Raw genomic sequence first — 22,371 nt, 5'->3', positions numbered from 1 at the left:
GAATGCCATATTTATAGGAGGAGCATGCAAATCAACAAGGGGCAGTCCATGTGTGCGATTGGCTAGAATACAAGACTCCTGAGTATCTGCTATTGGTTAAGTTACCTTATCATTGTAGCATTAAAGCAGAGTTCAGTATCCGAGGAGAGAGAGAACCTTCCGTATCATACGTTAAAAGCTTTATACATATTTGTATAGGTTATATTTTATATGTCTTTTAATATACAACTCGTAAGAAGCCGATTCAGGAGGTAGGCCTACTTCCTACGGTTCAATAGTCTAATACATCAATCATTACTATGTATGGAAGCCACTCAAATCATGAGTATATATACAGCACATACATATGACATCTCTCATTAACAATTTAGGCCTACATTGATCCCATCCTCCAAAAAGACGCATCAGTCAAACCATTTATGTAGGCTATTACTTCATTGATTCTTGCCAGCTCTGTTCCGTCTCGATTACGTCTCAGTTGACGGAGGAACAAATTAACCGCGCGCGGGCTTTTTTAAATTCAACAATCAAATCGATAGTTAGGCCTACGTATTGTATTGTTCTAATTTAAAGAAGACAGATTTATGATTTATTTATTATTTTTTGAACATTAATGTGAATCACAATAAACATTATCATTAATTTTTCAAAATGACATTGTGATAGTGTTGATTTTGCACACACATAATATTTATACCCATATTTAACTTAATATACTGAAAAATTTAAATTTTGGCCCACAAGCCTCCACCCGAATAAATTTGGGCTCTCCACTGGGAAGAATTTGGGCACCCCTGCTCCAGGCGGTCGCGTTCAGCAGCCAGGCCCACAAGCGCTGGCCGATCTCTGAGTAATCTCTGATTGCTCCCCCTGCCTGTGAGAGACCGTCTCGCCGCCAAGGGGGTCCTTTCGGCGGCCCCGAGAGCAGACGCTGGAGGCAGGGGAACCACGGTGCACTCGTGCGTTGTGGTGCTATGAGAATCATATACAGCCGCTCCTCTTGGACTCGGTCCAAGACTTGGGGAATCAGAGGGACGGGTGGGAAAGCGTACAGGAGTGTGTTCGGCCACGGTCTGTGTGCGAACGCATCCACCCCGAGTGGGGGATTGTCCTTCGCGCTGAGGGAGAATCACAGCTCTCCCGCGTGGCGAATAGGTCGACCTCCGCCTTCCCAAACTCGCTCCATATCTTATTGGTCAGATCGTGTTGCAGCGTCCAGTCTCATGGTTGGGGACCCCCCCTCGACATTATGTCGGCCCCTCTGTTCAGGACACCGGGGATCTACGCTGCTCTGATGGAGAGCAAGTTTGTGTGCGGCCAGTATAACAGCTGTGTCGCTATGCTCAGCAGCTGTGCCGAGCGCACGCCCCCTTGGAGATTTATGTATGCTGCTGTCGCCTTGTTTGTGCGAATCATTACGTGTTGATTCGTCAACATTGGGGCAAAGTGTTGGATCACTTTCAACACAGTGAGGAGCTCCAATGCGTTTATATGCATGGTCACGGGGGGCGGCCAAACGCCGCCCATTACGTGAAACTTGCATGTTCCTCCCCAGCCCGACAGAGAAGCATCTGTGAACACTGACATGCGTGACGTTGCTCTGCCCAACGTCACGCATGGTGCGTTGGGTCACATCGGGGCCCCCAGTGGGTCAATTCAGGGCCCACTGATAGGGGAATGGTCACTTTGCGCCGCCGTTGGCGCACCGGGTCGATGCGCAGGCGAGATAACCATCTCTGCAGCCGCCTCATGTGAAGCAGTCCCAGCGGCACCACCGTGTGAGCGGCTGACATCATGCCCAGCAGCCTCATGACAGAGAGGGCTGTCACGACGCTGCCTGGGGAACAGCGGCGGAGAAGAGATCACAGCGTCTCCATCCTCTGCTGTGAGAGCCGTGCTCTCATTACAGCTGAATCCAGCTCTCCCCCCGAATAGATCACACTCTGTGATGGGAAGGGGGAGCTTTTCTTCCAATTTATGGCGAAGCCTATATTCGACAGGTGAATTACCAGCTTTTTTGTTTGAATAGCTGCTTCCCCCTTGGAGCGAGCCATCAAAAGCAGATCGTCCAAGTAGAACAGTACTCTCATTCCTGTTGTGTGCAGCGGCCGGAGAGCCGTCTCTACGCATTTGGAAAACGTTTGTGGGGCTAGAGAATAGCCGAACGGGAGACGGTTGTGCTGGTACTGTGACCCTTGGAATGAGAAACGCAGGAATTTCCTGTGTTTGGGGATCACTGTGACGTGGAAGTAGGCGTCCTTCAAATCTATTGAGGTGAACCAGTCGCCCGGTTTTACACACTGTAACACGTGTCTGATTGTTAACATGTGAAACGGCCTCTCCGCGATGCATTTGTTGAATAGGGCTAGATCGAGAATCGGTCTCAGCCCTCCTGTTTTCTTGGGTCCCAGGAAATAACGGGAATAGAATCCCTGCATTTCCTCTCCCTTCGGGACTGTGGAAATCACTTTTTACGCTAGAAGTTGCTGGAGCTCCGCCAAAAGTGACAGCTGTTGATCCATGGATGACATCGTTGTTTCCACAATCCCGTTGAATCGTGGCGGGACGCAGGTGAGCTGCAGGGTGTGACCCTTGCTGATCAGCCCGTCCATCCATTTGGCCAGGGTGCATGCGTTCAGCCATTCTGAGTAATGCTCTGAAAACGGCTGTGCAGTCTCTTGTTTTGATGCGGCTGTCATGGAAACAAGCCACGCCTTAGCCCCTGCAGCCGCTGCGAGGGGAGGAGTCCTCCTCGCAGCCCATGGGGAGCTCTGCCCGAAAGGGCTGGGTTTGTGTGTCATTAGCAGAAGCATGCCCTGCCTGCTCAGCTTGTGACAAGAGCCTCCTCTCTCCTGAGCGTTTGGACGCGAAGAGGAATAACAATGTGACTGGGCAGCAGAGTGTTGACACAGTGAACGAGCTGTCATTCGTAGACAGAGAGCTCGTTTTAGCGGCCGTCTCGCAACATGTCATGCCAGGCATGATGTGGTGAGGGGAAAGTAATGTAGGGCTGGCTCGATCAATAATACAAGGTTTATTGACGGCCTTCCTATTTGTGGTGGGAGATGCATGTGAAACAGTTATGGCCGGGCCGATAGGCTCCGGCGTTAACTGTGTGGGGAGAAAACAGCCGTCTTTAGTAAAGAGGTGTTTCTCGCTGTCACACGCTCCTCCCTCGCCCCGTAATAGCCGGCGCTTGTGGGGCGGGACATAGCCCCATGAGCCCACTGCCCGCAGGCCGCTCGCCGTAGCCTGTGATGGAGGCGGACGGGGCTGGTAAGCCTGGGGGCCAGGAGGAGGAGCTGCCGGCGGCTCCGTGACAGTGGCTGTCGGGTGCCTATGGCGGCGACGGGAGCCTGGAGCGGAGCGCTGCTGCCCGGGTGGTTTTCGCCACGTCGACTGCCTGTTCCGCCAGACGATGAGGGTCAGCCACCATGTTATGTTCCAGCAGGGCGATGTTATTCATAACAACCTCTTGCTGCATCATACACTGATGCGCTCTGTCTGTAAGCTTGGCCGTCAGCTGGTCTTTGGGAGTGGGGCAGCGGTCGCTGAGCCCCGGCTTCACTCCAAAGACAGCACACAGAGCGGGATCCAGCGGCGGTACTGCCCTGTAACCTCGGTCTGTCAGACCCTCCGTCTTCGTGACCTGGATAAATGTTTTCCCCGGGGCCCTGTGCTTCCCGGGCTCCGCCGCAGCCCCATTGAAGTACGGTCTGATGGCGGGAAACATCGGCCAGATCGGGTCGAGACGGGCGGGGTGTGTCGCGGCCTGGAGCCCCCAGATGCCATGCAGCTTGTCCAGGCATTGGGGGGCCAGAGGCATGGGCACCGCAAGGCCAAGGTTTGCGGCTGCCCTAGTTAGCTCTGCCACCAAAGCTCCAACCACTGGAAGTGAGGTGGTGGCAGAGACGGGCAATGCTGCTGCCCGGGGCCTCTCCATTCGGAGAGGGGAAGCCGGGGGAGACGCCCCCTCCTCGTCGCGGTCGGAGTCGTCCATCTCCGAGCTCACTAGGAGAGAGAGGGCATCGTCAAGCGGAACAGTAAAGTCGTCGGCCCATTCAGCAATGGCGGCGGCAGTGTCGGCTCTGCGCTGTCTGTCGTCCGACGGCAGCGCCGCACAATGCCGACACAGACAGAGCGGCGAGAGCGCCAAGACGGCATGTTCATGCCCAAGGCAGCCCTCGCACACCTCATGGCCGCCATACGGCAAGATGTAACACGTGTTGCATGTCTTGCAGATGCGGATCGTCTTCGAGTCCATGATATATTTTTTTTACTTCAGTATGCTACAGGATCGTCCTGAAGAGAATGTTAGCAGAACGTCCGCCGGCGCCCGCGTATATCTGCGACCTGCGGCCGTGATTGAGGCCCACGCTGTTGGTGGGCGGGGACTACACATTTTTCAGTGCTACGGCTCACGCCTAGGGCATAGTTGCCAAGTCCGGTTATAATACGTGACTTTGGGCTTGTATTTACAATAAGTCGCTTGGAAAAATGTGGAGTTGCGGGTTGCGTTTTTTTGGGCTTATTTTTAGAAACTTGGTTGCTTAAAACCAAAAATATGGCATGTTTATAGGCATATTTATTACGTTAGGATTTAATCCCTTGGGGATCAATAAAGTATATATCTATCTAATCAGTTCTCATTTGCGCGTAGTAACGCGCGAATGAAACTGATGCGCACGCAAACTCGCTCGTGCATGATACCTAACGTGACGCGGGTAAATCTCAACGACAAAAAAAGTCAAGCTGGCTGGCATAGCATGCAAGTTACAGAGATTGTTTTAGCGATAGTGGTTCATAGTGGGAATTGGTGTAATGGCCACAAAGTGGTCAAAGTATGGAAAAAAAAATACAATCCTGACTGGGAGAGGGAGAGAGAGCTCAAGGATTGGATTCATCCCGTTACAGGGGATAACAGTAAGGCTCTCCATGCAGACCTGAAGCAGCATGCTAGCACAGAAAAGCATAGAAGGAATGCTAAACCATTCTCATCATCAAGATTAACGGATCTTGGATTCTCAGTAGTAAAACCAAAAGGCAAGTGACAGAGCTTCGGCTCACAACCTATGTGGCATGTCACACGTCTATACGCTGCATTGATTGCTTGGGGGAAATAATTGGCACAGATTGTGACATGGACATGAGCATTCACCGAACAAAATGTGCAGCACTAATTAAAAATGTCTTTGCATGTTCAACAACCTACTGAAAGATATCGGGGAGTCTCGCTACTCTCTCATCATAGATGAAAGCACTGACATCAGTAGTGTTAAGCAGCTGTGTGCTGTCATCAGGTACTTCAGCACCTCTCTGAAGAAGATTGTTTCCACCTATTTAGGTTTAATCGATTTGCAGGCAGAGAATGCTGTGGCCATAGCTTCCACTCTGACTACGTTCCTAGAAAGCGTGGGAATCGATTTCATGCGGTGTGTGGGCCTAGGAACAGACGGCTGCAGTGTAATGGTTGGTAATAATAACTCTGTCTACACACACCTCCGTGCAAAAAATTAGACGCTTCAACTAGTTAAGTGTGTCTGTCACTCTAGCTCTGCGCAAGCAATGCTGTCAAAACACTGCCCAGAAATCTGGAGTTACTGATTTCTCAGTCGCACAGGTGGTTTTCTCACAGTGCGAGACTCAGAGAGTTTGCCAGAATATACGAACCATTAACCCCGGAGAAACACCATTGAAACTTGCACAGCTCTCTGGCACAAGGTGGCTTTCCATCTACGACTGTTGTGTGCGATTGTTGGGTCAGCGGGATGAGCTAAAGTTGCATTTTCAATTGTGCAAGAACGCGAAACGCTGCTATGAAGCCGAGCTCCTGTACCAGATGTACTGCGACCCTATCAATAAGCTGTATTTGCAGTTCCTCATGCCTATCTTGCAGGAGTTCTCAAGAGTAAAGAAACTTTTCCAGCTGGAGATCGGATACGCCTTCAAAATGCTCGACTGCTTGAAGACTTTTTTTCGTTCCTTGGTGCCAAAAATCCTGACTCCCAACGCCATCCCGCCGTCCGATTTACGTCTGATTGATGTTAATTTGGATGACACACGCAATCATATGCCCCTGTCCGTGGTGAACTTCGGGGTGCAGTTCACCATCGCCCTTGGAGAGGCCAATGTTGATAGTGCTTTAGAGATGGGAATGAAGACCAGATGTCGGGATTTTCTTTTCGAGTCTGCGAGACAGGTTCAGAACAGGCTGCCAGCCAACATGAACCTGTGGAGGTCCATGGCAGTGTTCAGCCCATCAGTGATGCTATCTCAGAGCAAGCCACTGCTATCCACCGTCGCAGTTTTAAAGCTGTATACTGGAGATTTAGGAAAGCTGGACACCCAATATCAGGCTGTACACTTCCATGAGTGGGACATAGAAGGGATCACCAAGCGGAAGAGTTCTGGGCCGACGTCCTAAATTATCGGGACAGCAGCGGGGAGCAATGTTTCAAAGACCTTGCACTATTTGCACTTTCACTCCTCGCAATGCCCCTCAGTAACGCCGACGTGGAAAGGGTTTTTTCCCAAATGAATCACGTGAAATCCAAACTCAGAAACTGCATGGGCCAGAAAACATTGAGTAGCATCCTAAGCATTCGCTACGGCCTGCGACGAGTGGGAATATGCTGCAAAGGCTTCGCCCCAACAGCGGAGATGCTTCAGAGGTTCAATGTAGGAATGTACAGAGATGAAGAGCAGACTCCTGGGACGAGTGAAGCAGACGAAGCAAGTGATTTCCTTCTTTAAGGTAGGCTAAACGGGGGCATTGTTTTTCGGGTGCATTTAGGCCATATTAACCTATATTTAAGAGAGAGAGAAATATGTGGTCCTGTATGTTAGGCTACCACTCAGTACTGTCCTTGTCTTCTTCTCTTAAGGCCACATTCTATGCTGCAGTCTGAGATGGATACAGGACAGGATTAAGGATCCTTTGAACAGTTGTGCAGCAGGCTAGTGTTCCAGAGATGGCTGTGTGCACCCAAACATTGGTTCAAGATTTAAAGCATTCTCATGGTTCTCATCATTCTTTGGATGGATGCTGTTTATTTCTTTGGATGGATGCTGTTAAAGTGTTCATAATTCTTTAGATGGATTCTGTTAATGAAGCATAATTTGATATAAGTAGCCTATGTCTGATCTTTATGTTAATATTCTAGCATATTTTTTCAGTTTCAAACCTCATTACTTGTAACCAAACCAGGCCTTCATCTAAAAGTCTTCTTCTAAAGGTATTCGCATCCATGTCATCCATGTCTGTACCATGATTTTTAGATTACTTTTTTGTAAAACTTGAAAAATAAAGTAAGTTTTGACTTTGGAAAAGTAATTATTTCACTCATTATACATATAGGCGGCTTTGGGGGCCTTTTTAGGCATTGGGCTTCTTTTTGATGTGAGAGTTGCTTATTTGTCTCGCGAGAGTTGGCAACACTGGCCTTGGGATAACCCAATAGCGATAGCCTTAAAAGGTGAAGCCTATACGACATTGAACCCAATAGCGATAGCCTTAAAAGGTGAAGCCTATACGACATAGAACCTCTTCATAGTCTTACAGGGAAAGGCTTTCAAAAACCCAGGGGGTGGAGAATCGTTGTGTGAATGTAAGGAAATTACTTTAAATTAAGTATGAGAAACATCTTGCCATCTTGCAATCGTGAAACCAGTGTTGATAAAGGCAGAGTTAACAAAGGGCCCTGTTTAAAGGGAATTCCATGTGTCGTTTATTACACCTCCAGATATCCCTCTGCCATGAGCCCCTTACCTCATGTCTAGATCAGAGCTGGCCCAAGGGTGACGATGGCCACTGTAGCAGTTATCCCTCTGTAGTCAATGAATTCAGTCAGTTCACTTAGGTAAATAGGTTAAGTATAGAGTATATAAGTATATAAGGTAAGCATTGCTACAATTCAAGCTAAACATTAAACACTGTATTATTAATATATTATCTTTGAAGGACAGGTCAACAAATGCCTACATCCTGAGGGGCATTCACACGTATCACTCATTCACACCATTTCCCTGTCAAATGGTAACCCCCCCCCTGCGGTCTCCCTTTGTGACGGAATGAGACAGGTTTCCCTGTCTCATTGTACTTTTACACTAACTTAGAGGACAGAGTTAACTGGTCAATACTCTGGTTAGTCAGACACTGCCAGCCGGGTTGCCCGTAGTAAAGAGCGTTGTACTGCATGTAGGGGGAAGCCACACAATTAAGGTATATAACTTGAAGCCTGATCAGGAGTTCTCTGCAAACCCACTCAGGTTGTGTTGTTGCTTCTGTGAAAGTCATCGTTTTTTGTACTTATTGAAGTCGCTTGGGTTAAAAGCGTCTGCTAAATGCCCTCAATGTAAATGTAAATGTTATGTAGATGGCATAGCCCTCCTGATGGTCTTTCTGCGCTTCTTGCCGCCCTTTACTGCCGTCTTATCGGCGGCTTTCTTTGTGTTTGAGATACCATAATTAGAATTGTCCACAGGCTTCTTACATTCAGTCCAAAACTGAAAAAAACATTTTGGGACCTTCCCAACATGGCCGTGTGCTTTGGGATTTTCGGCTCAACAGAAGATAAACCAGAACAAAAGATTTGAGAAAGTTCTCAGATTTCTTACTGGTGCAATGAAACAAACAATGTGCCTCACCAGTTACAGCCGGTTCAACACATATCATTCTAATTGAAAAGTACACGTTTTAAAAGCAAAAGCTGAAGCATGTCTAAGGCACATTCTAGAGTTTATGTTTTTAGAATAACCTTTAACTTTTTCACGTTTAGCTCAGAGCTAAGAGTCCAGAGCACATTGTAAAGAAGGCTAGCATGCGTCGTTTGTTTTGTATTTACAGCAGACCGCTTGTTTCTGTGGAAACGCTACACTTCATTCACGTCGTTGTGTTTAAGCACAAAGTCTCCAACAATAGATGACTGGAAAAAATCTATTAGCATAACTCACAGATTGCGCTGGTGAGGAGGCACCAGGGAGAGGCTTAGAGGAGGGGCTATGGCCTAGAGAAGGGGCTAACAGGGCCTAGAGGAGGGGCTAACAGGGCCTGGAGGAGGGGCTAACAGGGCCTAGAGAAGGGGCTAGGGAGAAAAGGCCCTAGAGGAGGGGCTAACAGGCCTAGAGAAGGGGCTAGGGAGAGGGCCCAGAGGAGGGGCTAACAGGCCCTAGAGGAGGGGCTAGGGAGAGGGCCTAGAGGAGGGGGCCTTCCTCCCTTTCCGCGTCCAGACAAGTTCAGCTGTTAGTTTAACAGTACAATGAGGTAGTTAGTGCACCCAGCCAAATTTAAAGGCTTACTGAGGACCCGAGAGAGGTGAAGGCGTGGAATCCAGAACAGGCCACTCCCAGTGACTCTTAAGAACGCATTTCAGAATTAAAATAATGTAGATTGTTGGGGAAAATATCCTTTCAACATGATCATGTTTCTGTTTGTGTAAAGTTCTATCTACAATTAAATGATATGCATGAACTCTATTACTATAGGTATCTAAATTAGTCAGTTATTAAAAGTGAAGGAGCCAACGTTTAGTATACAGGGCGGCCTGATGGACATTGGTCACTCCAATTGGTGTGTAACCCAAATCTCTGAAATTAGCATTTCACATGGTTTGATTGAATGCCGATTAGCCTTATGGCCATCGACAGAAATAGGCCTACTAGCGACTCAGATATTAATTCCTTACTGGATTAGTATCCCTGAAACTTTGTTGCAAAACGGGGCTTATATTTCAATGTCCACTTGATTTTAGTTTAACTGCTGTGGGACTACCTTAATACCACTGAGTGATTAGCTCTTAAGAGAATATGTGGTTGGCTCTTAAAAGAGCCATTGGGTTGCTGGGTTTCTGATTTACTTCTTGGCGGGCTTCTCAGTTTTCTTGGGCAGAAGGACGGCCTGGATGTTAGGCAGCACACCGCCCTGAGCGATGGTCACTCCACCGAGGAGTTTGTTGAGCTCCTCATCATTACGCACAGCCAGCTGCAGATGGCGGGGGATGATGCGGGTCTTCTTGTTGTCGCGGGCAGCATTGCCGGCCAACTCCAGGATCTCAGCGGTCAGATACTCAAGCACGGCAGCCAGGTAGACTGGAGCTCCGGCTCCGACACGATGAGCATAGTTGCCTTTGCGAAGAAGTCTGTGCACACGGCCAACGGGGAACTGGAGCCCGGCACGGGATGACCTGGTCTTGGCCTTCGCCCTTGCTTTACCTCCGGTCTTTCCTCTTCCAGACATGTTGAATAAGTAGTTCAATTGATCCAAAGTGCTCACATCAGGGTCCGACTGGAATATATAGAGACCAAGGTCTTTGCTCATTGGCCAGCTCAAACTTCCGTAAAATAGACCAATCACGGTAAAACTAAAATATGTGACACGCCCTTAATGTGGCAGTGTTGACAGAAAGAAAAGGTCCTAAATTAAAAGTAACAGATTAAAATAATTTATATCAGTAGCGAAAACCAACGCCTGAACCAAGCTGATAAAAAAAGGAATAGGGAGAGCCGGGTCGATTGAAACACTTTAAACGTCTTTTTCAAAGATGACGTTACGCATACAAATAATTTCAACATGTGAAACAACTCACATGTGTGTTCTCTTAGTTACAAGTGTAATTTAATACATATGTTGGATGATCGATAAAGGTTTTGTGCGGTGCTTTACAGAGTGCAACTACAGCCGCTATGACTGGCTAACGGCTAGCACCGTTCAGAACAATCTGTTCTACTCGCCGTCTTTGCTGTTCAGCATCAGTGAAGGGACATGGAACAGCGCCGGATTTAGCAGTCTTAACAGCTTCACCAAGGCAACTTTTAAACATCAGGCCATGGGTGATGGGTGAGTTTTTCTTCGCACTGTGCAGGAGCGATAATGTTTTTGTGGTACTTTAGTTCATAATGCTTTTTTTTTTAATGATTTAAACACAAATATATTGCTGGAATTTGGGCAGTAGGCTTAATGGTAATGCTCTGTGTGGATGCCGCTTAATAAGCATATTAAATTAACCCGTTCACTACTATTCCTGTGGGATTAATATTCTGGCTGGAATAGCTGTTGTAAAATATGTGGCATAAAGGCCTACTTGTATGTTTCATTTTTGTTAATGAAATGATGTTGCACACGCTATAGGCTACTTTATTGAACCCGTTGAAGTTGCGAAAGCATCCGGTGAAAATAACAGATTTTAATAAAGATTCTTAAAATACGTAACAACTCTCAGTCAGTGAACGAGTCAGCCAGTCAGCGACTAGTGGGTCTGGGGGGGGTCGAGTCTGAGAAAGAATGAGACGAATGAGAGAGAAGAATACGTTTGGTTCCTCGTTAAAGATTCGTTAATTGGAACTGAGTCGGTCGCGAAAGTCCCATCACTATTGAGGACCACCTTTAAGAAATGAAATGTAAGCAAGACAGAAGGCCCAGGGCCCGACCAGATACTGAAAGCATCTGTAGATTGGCTTACAAAGGGTTTCACTACGCTATCAAACCCCTCGTTACAGCAAGCTGCATTTCCAACTTGTAACTTGTTCCAGCGTCACACAACAAAACCATTATCCCGCCTGATCTAGATAAGCAACAGCTACTCCTGTCCTCCTGTGCTTAGGATTTGCACAGTGCTCATGGGAAATTTACATCTTCTCTGATTGACTACAGCGTACGTTGGAATGGCAACCAGACCTCCTTCATTCTCATCCTAAACAAACAGCAATGTGTGCTGAGCACTATATTCTTTATACTCTAACCCAACGAATGCACCCCTATACAGATACCAAATATATCTTCAACTTTGCAGATAGGGTTACGGTTTGCTACCTTTATGGGATTGGTGGTGAACAATTTTTTCGATGGTGGTGGTGGCGGCGGGGGGTATCATTGTTATCAGCTAATAGCAGAAGCATGACGCCATTAACAGGCAACAGAAAGTAGGGCCTATCTACTGCGTTGGGTGTCTATTGAGCATAAACCATTAGGAGCTATTTGCTACACATAAACTTTTAATACTAATGTGTGTGATTACTTTAATGATCGAATTTACTTTCTTATTCACAAATGATACATTTGTAGCATTCCATTATACTCTCTACTCTACTTTAACATAATACACTGATACTAAGGAGTTTATATTTGGACTAACTTTAGGAGTTTTACATTTATAAACTTATGTTGAGAACAACTGTTCATATCCTTATTCACCTTAACTGTTCATGACCTGGCTGTTCTAATATTATTGTCTTGTCCGACAAGGAACGGCAGAAAGCCCGTTATTGCTCTGCCATTTCCTTTGTGCATCAAGTTTGAGGTGCTCGAATGTAAGCCAGTCCTACGAAAACAATTCAGCATGTCGTCGGCTATATTAGCTTTGACGTGTACAAGGAATGTTCTTAAGATTTGTAGGTGGCTCTTAAAAGAGCCGTTTGGGGAGTAGGCACAGCAGTGCGATTTAAGCGCGTTCACCACGGATACGGCGGGCTAGCTGGATGTCTTTGGGCATGATGGTCACCCTCTTTGCGTGGATGGCGCACAAGTTGGTATCCTCGAAAAGACCAACCAAATAAGCCTCACTTGCCTCCTGAAGAGCCATAACAGCGGAGCTCTGGAAGCGGAGATCGGTCTTGAAGTCCTGGGCGATCTCCCTCACCAGGCGCTGGAAGGGCAGCTTGCGGATCAGCAGCTCGGTGGATTTCTGATAACGACGAATCTCTCTCAGCGCGACTGTACCGGGCCTGTAACGATGGGGCTTCTTCACGCCACCGGTGGCCGGGGCACTCTTACGTGCAGCTTTAGTTGCGAGCTGCTTCCTTGGTGCTTTTCCACCGGTAGACTTACGTGCTGTTTGCTTGGTTCTCGCCATTTCTGCGGTGGGTATTCAATGTGAGCGTAAATGCAACGGGTTGAACCGAGTTTATATATCCGGTCGCGGAGATTTGCCATACGCTGATTGGTCATTTTGAACCGGCTGCAAGAGAAAATGCTCCAGAGTCCCGCCCGCGCATTGGATCCCGCCCATTTCATTTAGCGCCGTCTGCTCAATGTGTGTGTCCCTAAACTATGCATATTTACATCTCCAACAGCATTCTATTCCCAATACTTCATATTTAAATTATTTAAAAAAATAGTCTACATGGTAACCATGTGCTGTTATATATAAAAAAAAATTAAAACACTAACTGGAGACCTAGTTTATATACAATGAGCCTTGCAAATTGCAAAGCTCATTTTACAAATGTATTTGTAAAATACATTTTACATTATTATTAATATTGTGAATTCATCAACTTTCTATTCATCTGTATATTTTGTCCATCTATCTTTTGAGTTTGTATAGAAAGAAAAAAAATATTTCTAAATCAGCCCAATTAATAACATAACCACTTAAAAAACCAAACAACACATCTAAATCTGCTTTCAGATGGAAATGTTTGCATGTGGCGACATTCCCCGGGTTTTTTGCAACCGTTCATGGCCTTGGATATTTTTTGTAGCCTACGTTTATTGTCAAACCAGAATCCATGAGGAAACGGGCTTGCAGCTGACTGAACCTTAAATATAAAGCCCACGTAGGCCTACCCTAGATCTCAAACTTAAAAATGTGTTATAGATCTCATTTTATATTACAGCAGAATATACAGATATAATGTATGAGTTTACTGGCAAAACAGCATACCGTTTATGCCGTTATGAAAATGTTATCCCTATTATGACACACAAATGAGGAACATGGTCTCGTTAAGCTATGTGTTTGGCTCTTAAAAGAGCCTTTGTGGGGTGCAGAGATCAAGGAAGCTTGATGAGAGAATTTACTTCTTCTTTGGGGCTGCCTTCTTGACTGTTTTGGGCTTGGTTGCCTTCTTCGCCGGGGTCTTCTTAGCAACGGGCTTAGCCGCTTTCTTGGGACTCTTGACAACTTTCTTGGGCGTCACCTTCTTGGCCGCGACGGGCTTCTTCACCTTCTTCGGGGTAGCTTTCTTGACAGCAGTTTTCTTGACCTTCTTTGGGGTAGTCTTCTTGGCAGCGGCAGGTTTCTTGACTGCGGGCTTCTTGGCTTTAGGGGCAGCTGCCTTCTTGACCTCTGGCTTCTTCGCCTTTACCTCCTTGTTGATCTTAAAAGACCCAGAAGCTCCGGCGCCCTTCACCTGAATCAAAGTTCCCTTAAGAACCAGAGCTTTGATGGTGGTGTTGACGCGTGAGTTGTTTTTCTCAACGTTGTAGCCATCGGCAGCCAGGGCTTTCTTCATCGATGGCACAGTAACCCCGCTACGCTCCTTGGAGGCAGACACGGTTTTGACAATCAATTCGCTGACACTTGGTCCGGCATTCTTCGCCTTCACCGCGGTCTTCTTCTTTGTTGCTTTAGCCGGAGCAGCGGCGGCAGCAGCGGGAGCAGCAGGTGCAACTTCAGCCATCTTCACGAGTTGTTCTGAAACAAGAGTAGCCTACAATGAAAGATATGGGCTCAAGGGCGCCAGTGGGCTGTCCTTATACACAGAGTGAGAACCGTAGAGACTCAACTGGTGAAGCGTTTCTCTGTTGGCAAGAAAGTTCGCCTCGTTTGTGTTTCCTCCATCATTTTATCCTGATTTAATTCAGACACAATGGCAATATTTGACGTGCCTAGTCAAACAACTACAATAAGAAATATAACATTTGTACCGTACCGAGTTCAATGCACCATCAGTGTCGAGCATATTTATAAAAACGCTAACAATGCAACTGAACATGGTTATGATCTCACTTACGTTTGTTTGAGATTTGTTTTTAGTTATACCTGAAGACTTTAATAATAGGAATCGTGCCTTTTCATTTGTCTGACAAATCACACTAACCGTTGGATGTGAGGATTATGTCCTTGGTGTCTGTAGTTAAGGTTAAAATCGACGTATTTTGTGGCTACTAACACAAGGGTTTTTCAGAGGCTCGCCTGCATCAGCAAGATAATTTAGATTAATGGATTTTACATAGAGCATTTATGTTATTCATCAAATGTGTTTGATTTAATATAATGTTACACATTGTGGGTTGTTCTTTTTTTCTTCGCCATTGTAACTGATCATCTGTAATACATGGAATCAGAGGATGTATGTAGTTAAATAGTATCTGTTGATGTTGATTATGTTGATGAACACATAATGTAGGCGTCTTACAGCAAGATGTATACGGTTGGAAATGGTTCAATACAAGTGCATAACATTAATTTCCATGTCTACTTTCAGATTGTGAAATAGAATATAACATTAAATTATTAATTAGAATAAATGAAGGGTATTGAAACGGTTAAAACACTACTTTATTCAGTTCTGAACTATAACAAATGAATAGGTTATCCTTCATTGGTATTTTATCTTCTCATCAGTTTTTTTGAATAATGCCAAAATAGGCCAATTCTCAATGATTACAATGGAATGTTTAATAATCGGAGTCTGACACAATATTAATAATATGAGTTTTGAACATGTTAAAATGTTTACATACTGGATGGTGGAGACAAAACAAAACCTAGAATTGTTGCCTAAATTCTCTAAACAATAGTCTAAACCAGGGGTTTTCAAAGTGTGAGAGAGTGAGCCCCCCTCAGAGAAAAAAATTCTGCTGAGCCCCCCCCCCCAATTTTTTTTTCTAATTACCTGTGTTTTGAAAGCTATTTTAATTATTTTACACATTTCAAACATCTCCGATCATAATTTTAAAACATTTGTAACATATTTTTGAAACATTTGAAACAAATTTTTAAAACATATTTCTGAAACATTACAACATCTTTTTGGTTTTTAAACAACACAATTTAACAACTTTATCTAAGCATGTTTTAGCTTAACCTTTTTTAAATACATTTGAACATCTTAATCTGTGTAAACTGCCAGTTTACAGAATCATTCAGGGTCCTCGACTCTGAATTTTCTGAGTCGAATCAGATCTGCCTTTTCAGTCCAGAGATTCGACTATTCGGCGGGGTTTGTTTACCGGCGTTGCTATGGTGACCTAAATTATTATAAGCAACTGAAAACGACGCCGGTTTGAAACTAAAACTGTGATTCTGAAAAAAGTATAAATGCTATCAAAATTCGGTTTAGATAGTATTGAAGATACAAGTGTGTAGATTTGTTTAATGGTTTGAACGTTGGTAAACGGTTGAAAAAGGAATGAGTTACGATGTCTAGAGGTAGGTGTATCAGAATGGGCTGACGTCTTCAATGAAAACAGCTGAAAACGAAGCAGTATGAAACTAAAACTGTGATTCTGAAGACATTTTAAATGATATCGAAATGCTGTTTCGATATTATTGAAGATACAAGTGTGTAGATTTGTTAAATGGTTTGCACGAAGATAAACGGTTGAAAATTGATTTAGTTATGTTACTTCTACAGTTGAAGTACGACTGATGATTTGAATCATCGTCTTTCAGGGTTTTTTTCGGGTTTATTTTTAAGATTTTGGTATTCTCTAAAATCTTAAGGGAAAATATAGTCATAGTTTAGGGTCAGAAGATTCCAAAAACGATATTTAAAGTAGATACCTACATCCGCTCATTTTGATATTCATCTTTGTTTCGTCCAATATGAAAAATGTATTATCACATAGGCCTATACACATCCACCCTGATGGGAGTGGGTACTGACAAAATATTTAACAATTGTTCATGAATCACGACCGCCGATAGTGTTATTATAGCCTACTACAAGTGTAGGTACAATGTAAACTAATACGTTCTACGTCGTATAGGCTTCGCCTTTTAAGGGTATCACTATTTGGTTATCCCTAGGTGTGCGCCGTAGCACTGAAAAATGTGTAATCCCCGCCCATCAACAGCGTGGGCCTCAATCACATCACGTACGTGCCCATGCCTCCGGCCCCCCAACGCCTGCACAAGCTGCATGGCATCTGGGGGCTCGAGGCCGCGACACGCCCCGCCCGTCTTGACCCGATCTGGCCGATGTTTCCCGCCATCAGCCCGTACTTCAATGGGGCTGCGCCGCTGCGGCGGAGCCCGGGAAGCTTGGGGCCCCGGTGAAAACATTTATCCAGGTCAGGAAGACGGAGGGTCTGACAGACCGGGGTTTCAGGGCGGTACCGCCGCTGGATCCCGCTCTGTGCGCTGTCTTTGGAGTGAAGCTGGGGCTCAGCGACCGCTGGCCCACTCCCAAAGACCAGCTGACGGCTAAGCTTACAGACAGAGCGCATCAGTGTATGATGCAGCAAGAGGCTGTTATGAATAACATCGCCCTGCTGTCACATAACATGGCGGCTGACCCTCATCGTCTGGCCGAACAGGCAGTCGACGTGACGAAAACCACCCGGGCAGCAGCGCTCCACTCCAGGCTACCGTCGCCGCCATAGGCCCCCGACAGCCACTGTCGGGGCGCCGCCGGCAGCTCCTCCTCTTGGCCCCCAGGCTTACCAGGCCCGCCTGCCTCCGTCGCAGGCTATGGCGAGCGTCCAGCGAAGGCCCCGGGCAGCAGGCTCATGGGGCTATGTCCCGCCCCACATGCGCCGGGGAAGGCAATTACGGGGCGAGGGAGAAACACCTGTTTACTAAAGACGGCTGTTTTCTCCCCACACCCCAGTTGACGCCGGAGCCTATCGGCTCGGCCATAACTGTTTCACACGCATCTCCCGCTACATATAGGCAGGCCGTCAATAAACCTCGTATTATTGATCGAGCCAGCCCTTCATTGCTTTTTAAAAGGCAACCTCATCGCCCGGCTAACCAGCCCCGCCCGCCTCCATCGCAGGCCGCGGCAAGCGGCCAGCAAAGGCAGCGGGCTCATGGGGCGATGCCCCGCCCCGCAAGCGCCGACGAGGGAGAAGCGTGTAACAGCGAGAAACACCTCTTTACTAAAGACGGATTCTCCCCACACACCAGTTAACGCCGGAGCCTACCGGCTTGGCCGTAACTGTTTCACACGCATCTCTCGCTACATATAGGCGGGCCGTCAATAAACCTTGTATTATTGATCGAGCCAGCCCTTTATTACCTTTACAAAGGCAGCCTCTCCCGGCTTAGCAGCCCCGCCCACCTCCATCGCAGGCTGCGGCGAGTGGCCAGCAAAGGCCTCGGGCAGCGGGCTCATGGGGCGATGTCCCGCCCCACAAACGCCGGCTATTACGGGGCTAGGGAGAAGCGTGTGACAGCGAGAAACACCTCTTTACTAAAGACAGCTGTTTTCTCCCTAGACAGTTAACGTGAATGAAACTGGGACGCGGACGCAGGTTAAGGGCACGCCCACCAACAAGAAACAGACACAGACGCAGCCTGACGTAACGTCCGTGCACACCGCACACTTTCAGTGGTGTTTGTAGCCTAGCTCCAACCCCAGAAGTGCAAGAAAAATAATAATGCAAAATGGAAAATAAAAAGAGAAAGGGTGGCGCAGAAAAAGCGAGGATTAAAAAGTGAAAAGCCCTGGAGACACATGAAGCCAAATGTGCAAAAATCGGCAGCTTTTTTAAGCAAACGTGCTCGCGTTCTAAAACGACCAATGAAAACAATGAAACGGGAAAGACAAGATTTTGAACAAAATGCAACTTTACCTGCACCGTTCAAGTCAATTAATTAGCCTATCAAGTCAATGAATTGCGTGGCGTTGTAACATATACGTCTAACCTAACGTTACATAATTATAAATAATATTATGATGTGACGCCACATAACTGGCCATAAACTTTGTCTCGTAGCCCCTCAGATACAAGATGCATCACCAAGCACCAGCCATGAGCCCACAGGGCCCCGTTTCCCGATATCGATGGATCTTCGCTCGCAAGATCATTCTCTCGATGGATCTTTCGAACCATCGATAATTTCTTTGGAGCGTTTCCCGAAACTCCTCTTAACGTGGACGCGCATTCGCTGCACTCACGACGATCGTAGGATTGTACCTGTCTACTGACATGGTGCTGAAACGGGCTAGGACGCAGGGGGAGATGCAGGAATGTCGGAGGAAAATGGGGTTAAAAAGGGTTAAAATATCTCCCCATCAAGGCCAACCGCTGAGTAGCCTACGAAAAGAATAGATTGCAATAATATGAATGCTAAAGATATTAAAACACAATTGATTAAGCCTAGGCCGACATATATATCAGTCCTAATCCTGAGCGCACGATCGGGAGGTGGAAGTTGCGCTTTAGATGCCTTCACAAGTCCAGCGGAGGGCTCCAGTTTTCGCCGGCCAAGTCATGCGCTGTGATGTGTGTGACAGCTATGTTGCACAACATTGTAGCTAAGGCTGGGGTAGCTTTGGTTGAACCGGAGGACATTGAGGACGATGACGACGAGGAAGATCGGTGTGAGGACGGCCTCCCTCATAACTACGCGGCTGGTTTTCATCTACGTCGAAGAGTGATTGAGACTTTTTTTTAACCCCCTCCACAATCCCACATGTCACTAAACATTCCCGTCAACGTGACCAATCCCCACCATATCCCAGCCTTTTGCCTGCTCCTTTGCATTTATTTTTATTTTTTTATAATTAATTATTTTATTATTATTATTATTATTTATTTTTTTACATTATTTTAGGCTACGTTTTATGAGTAGCCTAGCCTGCACAAATCCCCCCCACTTTCTCTCACACATTTTAAGTGCCCTGCCTGCTCAAACATTTCCTGGACTGTCTCTCTCAAACTAAGAACATAATGGCCCACATTAGGCTCAGACGCACGTGATACACCATTACCAATGTGTTATAATAAAACGCATCCAATACTAGGAATGTCCGCTGGTTACGCCACTGAGGCTATAGTAGGCTAACGAGGCTCTAAGCGTCCTACGAGTACCCTGGAGCACTCGTTAGCTACGAGCGTTTTCAAGACGTTCGTTACCAAAGATGCTTTCGGGAAACGGTGTGAAAACTGTACGATGCTCGTACGACCCACTCTGCGATCCACTTAGGCTAAAGATGCTTTCGGGAAACGGGACCCAGGTCTAGAGTATACAGGTAGGATTGCTCATTAAGTGAGTATTATTAGAATTAATATAATGAAGAGTATTGTGTAGACCTAGCCTGGTCCTACCAGACTCTTACTTCATTTAATTTGCACAGAGAGTCTGGACCTACTCAATTGACAAACGTTAACTCACTTGAAGGTGGGTGTCTGTTGAAGTTTACAACTATTGGATCTGCCCAGTGCCACTCTGGATCTGCCATAACCAATCGCTAACGTCTGGCTCGGAATCACGTTGCGCGCAGGCTTAAACAAACGAAACACCGTGCATAAAGATGTCCGTAAACGAGAGCTGACCTTAATGATTTGATATCTGAACACTAATTTGCTTGATATTTGATATTGCAGAAAAGGACATGCTGTTGTTGTATTTGTGAAATCTAAGTTCTGATGATGTTATTACAGAGTGCAAGCCTTTTTATTTTTTCAAATTTAATGTGTCATATTTAATTTATTCCTTTTATAATTTGTTGAAAAGGATGTTGTGTTGCAAAGAATAATGGTGGTGATGTGCACTCATGTTGAAATAAATCCCCATTGTGAAGCAACCATTACTTCCAATGAATTGGAATTATTTTAGAAAAAATACACGGAAATACAAGGCTTTAGAGAACAGTGCGCTATTGTATGCTTAACATGTAAAGTTATAACTACATTATTTTAATATGATAGGTTGTGATCTTAAGTGGGCCGGTCTGAGGCATGAAACCCCAGGGCTGAGTCCCACTCCGGCACTGGCAGTGAGGGTTCGTATAATTTTGTTAATTAATTAAGGGTGCGACCAGAGGGTGCCCCCGACACATTTGCGCTATATTTTTTTCTTCCTCCATGAGCCCCTGACGCCGTCTGGGCCCCGGGCAGCTGCACCGGTTGCACCCTCGATATTTACGCCACTGCATTTACTCGTACTTGAGGCGTGGTTTACTATTGCCCGGCCGGAGCCGTTTATTGGGCGCTACGGATGTCTATCATATGAGTCTGTACGTAGCTCTTAGCCGATCAAAGCCTGTTGGTAGAAGGGCAAAGACATCATTCTTGGTAATGAAAGAGTTTAACGCCGAAAATTGCTATTTTTTTTTAAATAAACGTGCGTTCTAAACTATTAAGAACACCAGAGGAAACGCGCCTGCTGCCATTTTGGATCCGTAAACTACAAGCTTCGGTGCGTTGCATTATGTCGTCATCGTCTTGCCGTCCCTCCTCGTTCCGTGATTGGTTCCCTATCTCAGGCGAAAATCTGATCCATGGACTCCAGGCTGCCTCGCAGCGCGAAATGAAATCGCGGGCACGGCAGCATGGGTCGACCCATGCTACTAAATGTGAGGAAAGTAAGCTAAATGTTGAAAACTCTAAAATAAGCTGCCATCTGACTTCAGGTCAGTTTACTATTTTCAAAACAGGCATTCCAAGTTATAGATATTCTGGCATTAACACCAAATGATACAAAGGTCTATATCAATTATTCAGTGCGTACCAATTCGTAGCTCATGGTAAGAAGAGTCTCTTAGAATTATTTGGTTGGCTCTTAAAAGAGCCTTTGGATTTATTGTTGGTCGAAAATGGTTTAACCGCCGAAGCCGTACAGGGTACGTCCCTGCCTCTTCAGAGCATAGACAACATCCATGGCGGTGACGGTCTTCCTCTTGGCGTGCTCGGTGTAGGTGACGGCATCACGGATCACGTTCTCAAGGAACACCTTGAGGACACCGCGGGTCTCCTCGTAGATGAGGCCGGAGATACGCTTCACACCGCCACGACGAGCCAGACGGCGGATGGCGGGCTTGGTGATACCCTGGATGTTATCACGCAGCACTTTACGGTGACGCTTGGCGCCTCCTTTTCCGAGTCCCTTTCCTCCTTTCCCGCGTCCAGACATGTTCGAGAAGCTTTGGTAGTCTACTCAATGTGCCACTGAACAAGCGCTCTGACTTTATAAAGGCTTCCTGAGGACCTTCGAGAGATTCAGGGCAGCCTACTGTTACAGATCCCTCCCATTCTCTACAGGCCACTCCCATTGCCCTTTATTCAGCACAGGACCCTCCCTTTACACAACTAGATTAAAAATAAAGTCATAACCCACGAATTAATGTAACTTGGAGCGGGCGATGGCTTTCGTAGCATATCGATAAAACAGCTTGTAAAAAAACTGTTTAGTGAATAAGCCTTTATCTAAATTATATGAAGAATAAGATAAGGGTTTCCTCATTAGTGTGATGAGATTCATTTGGCATATTCGTGGTGTAAAATGCCTGTTTTCCAAACAGGCATTTTACAAAGAAAACAAACAATAAAGTTATATAACCTAAACCGGTTTCAGTTGTTAAGCTTTATGTTTTTGGTAATCAAGCAATGTATCCTAGTGGGTGCATGAAGAAAGGAAACCATGTTATCAAAATCATACTAATAACGTTTACAATTTATAGTTGGAATTAGGCTACTAA

At 46.0% G+C, this 22,371-nt stretch overlaps 4 protein-coding genes across 4 annotated transcripts; all 4 read right to left on the bottom strand.

The window, feature by feature from the left end:
* Positions 1-9,838: 9,838 nt before the first annotated feature.
* LOC130399121 (histone H2A) lies at positions 9,839-10,285 on the bottom strand. Its single transcript, XM_056604966.1, has one exon. It carries the CDS (start codon positions 10,232-10,234, stop codon positions 9,851-9,853), a length of 384 nt encoding a protein of 127 aa, XP_056460941.1. The 5' UTR covers positions 10,235-10,285; the 3' UTR covers positions 9,839-9,850.
* A 2,099-nt stretch (positions 10,286-12,384) lies between these two features.
* LOC130398976 (histone H3) lies at positions 12,385-12,884 on the bottom strand. Its single transcript, XM_056604957.1, has one exon. It carries the CDS (start codon positions 12,843-12,845, stop codon positions 12,435-12,437), a length of 411 nt encoding a protein of 136 aa, XP_056460932.1. The 5' UTR covers positions 12,846-12,884; the 3' UTR covers positions 12,385-12,434.
* Positions 12,885-13,735: 851 nt separating this feature from the next.
* On the bottom strand, positions 13,736-14,465 carry LOC130398896 (histone H1-like). Its single transcript, XM_056604951.1, has one exon. The coding sequence runs from the start codon at positions 14,395-14,397 to the stop codon at positions 13,792-13,794; it is 606 nt and encodes a 201-aa protein (XP_056460926.1). The 5' UTR covers positions 14,398-14,465; the 3' UTR covers positions 13,736-13,791.
* A 6,975-nt stretch (positions 14,466-21,440) lies between these two features.
* Positions 21,441-21,858, bottom strand: LOC130399331 (histone H4). Its single transcript, XM_056604980.1, has one exon. It carries the CDS (start codon positions 21,804-21,806, stop codon positions 21,495-21,497), a length of 312 nt encoding a protein of 103 aa, XP_056460955.1. The 5' UTR covers positions 21,807-21,858; the 3' UTR covers positions 21,441-21,494.
* Positions 21,859-22,371: the final 513 nt, after the last annotated feature.

Source organism: Gadus chalcogrammus, chromosome 2 (assembly GCF_026213295.1).
Source record: "Gadus chalcogrammus isolate NIFS_2021 chromosome 2, NIFS_Gcha_1.0, whole genome shotgun sequence".
NCBI lineage: Eukaryota > Metazoa > Chordata > Actinopteri > Gadiformes > Gadidae > Gadus > Gadus chalcogrammus.
Note: the sequence above shows the minus strand (reverse complement) of the source record. Positions and strands in the feature narration are given on the sequence as shown.